Here is an 8,591-nt window from a genome sequence, read left to right on the forward strand (position 1 = left end):
TATATGTATACATATATATATATATATATATATATGTGTGTGTGTGTATATGTTTGTATGTCTGTGTTTGTCCCCCAACATCGCTTGACAACCGATGCTGGTATGTTTACGTCCCTGTAACTTAGCGGTTCGACAAAAGAGACCGATAGAATAAGTACTAGGCTTACAAAGAATAAGTCCTGGGGTCGATTTGCTCAACTAAAGGTGATGCTCCAGCATGGCCACAGTCAAATGACTGAAACAAATAAAATGAAAAAATAGATAAATAAATAAAATAAAGTGATTTATAATGGCACTTGTGCCACTTACCATGCCATAGCATGCATTGCTTCAAACACCCGGCTTCCATCTTTTGCACTTGTCTCATAAAGTAGAGCATTATTTTCCTACAACAATACAAAGTATTCGTAGTCAAAGAGAATAACAAAAAGTGTATATTTTAACATATAGGCACAGGCATGGCTGTGTGATAAGAAGCTGGTTTCCTAACTACAAGGTTCCAGGTTCAGTTCCACTGAATGGCACTTTGGACAAGTGTCTTCTACTATAGCTTCAGGCTAACCAAAGCTTTGTGAGTGGATTTGGTAGATGGAAACTGAAAGAAGCCTGCCGTATATATGTATATATATATGTATATATAATTAATAATATCGAAGGGGAATAGAAATATTAGAAATTTCTACTACCGGTGGCCTAGCGTGTAATTTTATAATCTTAATTTTTTATGCTGTTGCAATATTTTCGTTAAGCCCCTTGTTCTGAAAACACAACCTTCAGTAAGGTATGATCGCTTGACTAATAAATTGGAAAAATCATTACCATATTAATTTTTTAATATTTAAACTATTTAAACTATATTTAAGACCAAATATTTTATCTGTTTTATGTTAAAATTGGCCAAATCTGGCCTCTCTCACCTACTCGACAATGTCATTGTAAAAATAATCACATCATTGAAACCTCAATGCTATGAGATAATGCAAGATTAATTAAGAAGAATGTGAATAAGTAAGCATCACATTTTACAGAGTAATCTGTATGCTAAAGGGTTAAGTCAACTGTTACTTTGATGCATTTAATCATAACTCTCATTTCCTTTCTTTTAAATTTTCATGTTTTTGTCAATTGGAAGATAGAGGCGAGGGCTCAGTAGGTGAGGGCTCAGTAGGTGAGGCAGATCTGTCCATACTTGGCTGAGGACTATGGAAGGGGATCAGACCTAAGAATAGGCTCATAATGTCAGATATGGACCAAGCAAACAAGCTAGGTAGAGGTCTCGCAAGGCCTAATGCTCCATGATAAGTGAGAAGAAATAAAACCAAGACTCTTAAGTTTCACGTATATAATATATCATATATATGTGTGTGTCTTTGTGTCTGTGTTTGTGCAACACACACTACCACTGCTTGACAATCGGTGTTGGTTTGTTCACATCCCCATTATCGAGCAGTTCAGCAAAAGAAACTGATAGAATAAGTGCCAGACTTAACAAAAGAACATAAGTTCCAAGGTCAAAAGAACATCAGCTCAAAGAACAAAAGAACATAAGTTCCAGGGTGGGTCAATTTGCTCAACTAAAACCCTTTAAAAGGGATACCCCAGCATAGCTGCAGTGCAATGACTAAAGCAAGTAAAAGAAGATAGAACATTAGCACCCCAATTGGAATGGTGAAATGAAAGGAATGCTGGGATGTCAGATCGGATGTCTTGTCTTATTTAGTTTGAGGCTCTTTATGTTCAGAGTTCAAATCCTACCAGATGCAGTTGGCTTACCTCAGCAAGTCTGGATGCCATCTTGAACTGTCTTGATTGCTCATTGTCATCTGTATACAAATCTGTTTTGTTACCAACAATAACGATAACTGTGTTTGGATCAACAGTTTCCTGGAAGAAAGAAAAAGACTGGTTATGCTCGTAGACAGAGTAAATGCTTGAGCTGAGAGAAAGGAAGCAGAAAAGGAATTGAAGTAGGAGTGTAGGCAGGGAGAAAGAGATAGAGATAGAAAAAGAGGGAGAGAGAGAGAGAAAGATGGTGGGAGGAATGTGGTGTAAGATTAATGGTCTGGATTGCAAGATGAATAAAGAGGAAGTATTTAATGGAACATTAAAACAAGAAAATTGCACCAAAGCTGCATGACAGTGGTGTCAAGCATGGCATGTAGACCATCACAATTAGTTTGACATGCACATGACATTTTTAATCTTCACTTTCATTTTATTTTGATAAGCGCATTGTGTTTATATTCTTCACTTTCATTTTATTTTGACACATGCAATGCGTTTTTATTCTTCACTGACTGGTTCCCCATGCCGATAGCACGTAAAAAGCACCATCTGAACGTGGCCAATGCCAGTGCCGCCTGACTGGCTCCCATGTTGGTGGCATGTAAAAAGCACCCACTACACTCTCAGAGTGGCTGGGCGTTAGGAAGGGCATCCAGCTGTAGAAACATTGCCAGATTAGATTGGAGCCTGGTGCAGCTTCCTGGCTTGCCAGTCCCCAGTCAAACAGTCCAACCCATGCCAGCATGGAAAACGGACGTTAAACGACGATGATGATGATGATGATGATGACTTCTATTTTATTTGGACATACGCAATGCATTTTTAATCTTCGCTTCCATTTTATTTTGACATAGGCATTGAGCTTTTATTCTTCACTTCCATTTTATTCTGACAAGTGCATTGCGTTTTTATTCGTCCCTTCCATTTTATGAATCCAGTATTTCACATGCACATTGCATGTTTATTACTTCTCTTTCTGGTTCTGACTCAAAACTCTTTACAGATTACAACCATGTCACAAACCTTGGCTGTGAGGAGCACTTCACACTCCAATGTATGTGAAAGAGTATTATGTAGAATATAAGTTTGAGAGAGAAAACAATTATTATATTATGAAAGTATGTGTAGCTTCCACTTGCAAGCAAGTACATATGCACAAACACACACACAATGGGCTTCGTTCAGTCTCCATTGCCCAAACCTACTTAGAATGCTGTGGTTGGCCCAAGGCTGATGTAGAAGGTACTTGCCCACAGTGTCATGCAGTAGGAGAGAACCTGAAACCACATGGTTGCGAAGCAAATTTCATAACCACACAACCATATCTGCATGTTACACACACTACACACACACACACACACAACATATATATATGTTTCAGCCACTTATTATGGGAGCACTTTGCAAATCCAAGACGTGTATATCAAATAGGTCATACAGACTCAAAGGGGCCAGTTTCCCATGGCGTATAAACTCCCCACCTGGATTGGAAGCTGGTCTGTTACAGGATTAGTCATTTTTACCAGTGGAGTGGACTAGAACTATGTGAAATGAAGTGTTTTGTTCAAGAACACAATGTGCTGCCTGGTCCAGGAATTGAAACCACAATCTTATGATCATGAGCCCAACACTCTAACCATCGAGCCACGCACCTCCACAGTATATCAAACAGGTATATTATAATCCTCAAAGAGTGAATAACAAAAGTTTTAATTCAGGAACAGTAGGCAAGTGTCTTCTACTATAGCCCAAGACACCAATGCTTCGTTAATGAATTTGATAGATGGAAACTATGTGGAAGCCCATTGTGTGTATGTATATATATATATATATATGCAAGTGTGTATGTCTGTGTATTTGTGTTTGTTCCCCACTTGACAACCAGTTTGGTTCATTCTTTTTACTTGTTTCAGTCATTTGACTGTGGCCATGCTGGAGTACTGCCTTTAGTCAAACAAATCAACCCCTGGACTTATTCTTTTTTAAGCCTAATACTTATTCTATTGGTTTCTTTTGCCAAACTGCTTAGTTACGGGAACATAAACACACCAACATCGACTGTCAAGCCATAGAGGAGGATACAGACACACAAATACATACATACATATATACTGGAGAAGCAGGTTACTGTCAATCCCTATATATTTATGATTATACATATATATATATATTATGATTGACCGTTGACTGAACACTATTCAATTTTTTTTCTCCGTGTTTTTCTCCTTGTCTCCGTATTCTTTCTGTTGAAGAGCGTAGCTCGAAACGTCAAAGACTTTCCGTATTCCCGAGCGTCATACTAATATATACTTTTGTTATTTACACCACCTGTCCTCGTCTGTTGTTATTTTTTGTATATTCTCCCATATATATATATATATATATATGTGTGTGTGTGTGTGTGTGTGTGTGTGTAAATGTATATACATGATGGGCTTCTTTCAGTTTCCACCTACCTCATCGACTTACAATGCTTTGGTCAACCCGTGGGTATAGTAGAGGACAGTTTCCAAAGGTGCCATGCAGTGGGACTGAACCCAAAACCATGAGGTTGAGCAGCAAGCTTCTTACCACACACCCACTCTTGCGTTTGTGTACATCTATATAATTTAGTGTTTAAGGGACTTATAGTTTACCAGACTTAGAAATAAAAACAATGTACTATGGTTGATTTGTTTAATTAAAACCCTTCAAGGTGGTACCCCCAGTATCGCTGCAGTCCAATGATTGAAACCAGTAGAAGGAATAAGATTCAAATGAAGCGAATGCTGTATAAAAGGTTTTTCTACTTACATTCACACTTGTCATCCAGTTACGAACATTAACTAAGGAGTGCTCAGAAGTTACATCATACATAATCAAAACACCATCTGCCTTCCGAAAGTACTGCTTTGTGATGCTTCGAAATCTTGAAATAAAGAAAACGTTTTTGTCTTAAATAACAGCAATGAACAATAAATTTCTACAATAGGCACAAGGCCTGAAATTTTGTGTGGGGTGGGGTGTCACATAACTAGCGCCTGTGCTGGTGGCACGTAAAAAGCACCTTTCGAGTGTGGGGCATTGTGGAGGCAATGACAAATGACCGAGACCTTTGACAACATGCTGTGCTTGAGAAGAAGACCCATCGAGCCAAGTGAAATTGTAGTCGTGGCAGATATTGATGTCACACAACTGGCACCTGTGCCAATGGCATGTAAAAGCACCCATTGCACTCTTGGATTGGTTGGCGTTAAGAAGGGCATCCAGCCATCTAAACCATGCTGAATCAGACTGGAGTCTGGTGTCAGCCCTGATCTTGTCTCAACTTGCCAGCCCTGGTCAAACCATCCAACCCATGCCAGCATGGACAATGGGTGCTAAATGATGATGATGATGATGATATGGCTAGTTGATTACATTAACCCCCAGTACTCAACTGGTACCTACTTTATAGACTCCAAAAGGAAGAAAGGCAAAGTCTACCTCGGCATAATAATAAAATTATTATATGATAACAATATATAATAGTTCAGTTTCCATGCTTATCCTTACCCATGGTCATGAATGTTGGATAATGCCTGAATAATACTTTGTTTGATGTGTAAGGTAAGTGAGCAGGTTCGACAGAGTGCCACTGTTCTGAGAGAGAAGTTGGTTGCTGTGTGCAAGAGAAAAGACTGCTTCAGTTTTTCTAAACCCTGTAAAACAACTCGGAAAGTTGGGCTTCCAACCAGGCCTTTCATGATACCCTTAAAGCCAGGAACTTATCAGCACTCCCTTTTGTGTATACACACACACACACACACACACATATTTACAATCTCTGTCAACCTAGTTCCACTCAATGTATTTAGTTTGATCTCTGACTGTGGAAAAAGATATTTGTCCAAGCTGTCATTCAGTGAGGTGAAGCTTGACATTTCGTGACTGCAACACAAATGTCTTAACAACTTGTAATACATTTATTCAATCAGGCATGAAACAGTGTCACACATACAATGAAATATGAAAGCCAGTCATACAATAAATGATTTGTACTAGTTTTGAAATATGAGGCATTCATCTACCATAACCTATACTGTAAACAAAATCATATAGGCACAGACATGGATGTGTAGATAAAAAGTTCACAGTGTAATGATGTGGTTTTGAGTTCAGTTCAACTGTGCAGTATCTTGAGCAAGTATCTTCTACTATAGCCCTGGGTCCACTAATGCCTTGTGAGTGAATTTGTTAGATGGATAACATGAGGAAGCCTACTATGTATGTATGTGTATGCATATGTGAGTGTGTATGTATGTATGTATGTATGTATGTGTATGTATGGATGGGTGTGTGTGTGCATGTCTTTTGTGTTTGTCGTCTACATCTCTGCACAACTAGTGTTGGTTTGTTTACGCCCCTGTTACTAAAACAGTATGAGTTGAATTTGTTTAACAGAATCCTTCAAGGTTCTGCTCCAGCATGGCTGCTGTCCAATGACTGAAACACATAAAACACAAGGATGCAATGTTTCATTAAATCTTACAACAGAAATATTCAGTCTATTTTTTACTATTATGGCCAAGTTCAGGGCAGCAAGCTGGCACAATGGGCAAACTGCTTAGTGCCAATTAATTCATTCATCTTTGCATTCAGAGTTCAAATCCCGCCAAGGTCGACTTTACCTTTCATCCTTTCGGGGTTGATGAAATAAGTACCAGTGAAACACTGGGGTTGATGAAATAAGTACCAGTGAAACACTGGGGTTGATGTAATTGACTTGACTCCCTCCCACCAAATTTTGGGAGGGAGTGCCAACAACAACCTGAAACCACTCCTGGTTCCATAATATAAACTCCCTGTCTTAAAAAGAATGAAACTGAAATGTTTCATCAAAATTTCATTTTAATTTATGTTCCAAACAGCAGCTTAACCCTTTAACACTCAGATCACCTTATTAAATGTAATGCTAATTTATTCATATTGTTTCCAGTTAATCATACATTGTCTTGTAGCCTTCAGATTTTAATGTGATTGTTTAGTTTTAGAATGATATTGTAGGGTAGATGTGATAGACCAGATTTGCTCAGTTTGAACATAAAGCATGTAGAATATTTGAGTCAAATGTTGGCACTCCATCGCTTACGACATCGAGGGTTCCAGTTGATCCGATCAACGGAACAGCCTGCTTGTGAAATTAACGCGCAAGTGGCTGAGCACTCCACAGACACGTGTACCTTTAACGTAGTTCTCAGGGATATTCAGCATGACACAGTGTGACAAGGCTGACCCTTTGAATTACAGGTACAACAGAAACAGGAAGTAAGAGTGAGAGAAAGTTGTGGTGGAAGAGTACAGCAGGGTTCGCCACCATCCCCTGCTGGAGCCTTGTGGAACTTTAGGTGTTTTCACTCAATAAACACTCACAATGCCCGGTCTGGAAATCGAAACCACGGTCCTATGACCGCGAGTCCGCTGCCCTAACCACTGGGCCATTATGCCTCCACTTGGGTCGAATATGGCTGGTTTAAATGTTAAAGGGTTAATAATGACAAAAGTTATTTTACTAAATTCTTCATTATTTTGAAAATCACCTAAAATAAAGGCAGAGTATTTCAAGAGAAAATAAAACAGCAAAAGGGATTTTATGCATGATAAGATCACATTTGTATAAAACATGGATTTACCTCTCTTGTCCTGCAGTGTCCCACAGTTGCAAAGCAAACAAATGGCCACCAACTTCAATGGATTTTATTCGGAAATCAACACCTGGACGTGCAAATGAATGAATGTTTATTAGCTTAAGTTTAAATCTTGAAGAATTCGTTTTTTGGTTTAGAAATTTATTTTTCTATTACAGTATTCATAAATAGTAAAAAGTAAATTTCCTTCCCGAGTCATACAGACTCATAAGGACCAGTTTCCCAATTTCCATGGAGGCAAAGTGGATGATACCAGTGGCATGTGAAAAGCTCCTCTCAAGTGTTAGGCCTCATGGAGGCAACGAGCAAGATCTTTGGCATTATGGCGTGCTTGAGAAGAAGACCCATCAAGCCATGTAAAATCGCAGTCGTGGCAGATGCTAGCATCATGCAAATGACACCCATGCTGATGGCACGTATAAGCACCCATTACACTCTCAGAGTGGTTGGTAAGAGGATGGACATCCAACTGTAGAGACCATGCCAAATCAGACTGGAGTCTGGTGCAGCCTTAAAACTTGCCAGCTTTGGTCAAACCATCCAACCCATGCCAGCATGGACAACAGACGTTAAATGATGATGATGATGACGATGATAATATATTCCCCACCTGGATGGGATGCCAGTCTGTCGCAGAATTACTCATTTTTGCCAGCTGGGTGGATTGGAGCAATGTGAAATGAAGTGCTTTGCTCAAGAACACAAAGCGTCGCTCGGTCCAGGAATCGAAACCACAATCTTACGATCATGAGTCCAACTCCCTAACCATTAAGCCACACTGAGTGGACTGGAGCAATGTGAAATGAAGTGCTTTGCTCAAGAACACAAAGCGTCGCTCGGTCCAGGAATCGAAACCACAATCTTATGATCATGAGTCTAACTCCCTAACCACTAAACCACACTGAGTGGACTGGAGCAATGTGAAATGAAGTGTTTTGCTCAAGAACACAATGCGTCACCCCGTCTGGGAATCGAAACCACAATTTTATGATCATGAGTCCAACTCCCTAACCACTAAGCCACACTGAGTGGACTGGAGCAATGTGAAATGAAGTGTTTTGCTCAAGCACACAAGGCGTCACCCCGTCTGGGAATCGAAACCACAATTTTATGATCATGAGTCCAACTCCCTAACCACTA

The 8,591-nt window shown here is 39.4% G+C and overlaps 1 protein-coding gene across 3 annotated transcripts in view; it reads right to left on the reverse strand.

Moving 5' to 3' along the window:
• Positions 1–8,591, reverse strand: part of LOC106869750 (EF-hand calcium-binding domain-containing protein 4B) — a 113,286-nt gene that overhangs the window by 5,717 nt on the left and 98,978 nt on the right. For all 3 annotated transcript variants that reach the window (XM_014915613.2, XM_014915614.2, XM_014915615.2), the window contains 4 exons: positions 7,437–7,518; positions 4,579–4,693; positions 1,774–1,884; positions 310–386 (listed from right to left, as the gene is read on the reverse strand). In XM_014915613.2, the coding sequence (XP_014771099.1) occupies positions 310–386; positions 1,774–1,884; positions 4,579–4,693; positions 7,437–7,518 (385 nt within the window). The remainder of the gene's footprint in view (positions 1–309; positions 387–1,773; positions 1,885–4,578; positions 4,694–7,436; positions 7,519–8,591) is intronic.

The sequence above is a fragment of the Octopus bimaculoides genome, chromosome 7, assembly GCF_001194135.2.
Source record: "Octopus bimaculoides isolate UCB-OBI-ISO-001 chromosome 7, ASM119413v2, whole genome shotgun sequence".
Lineage (NCBI taxonomy): Eukaryota > Metazoa > Mollusca > Cephalopoda > Octopoda > Octopodidae > Octopus > Octopus bimaculoides.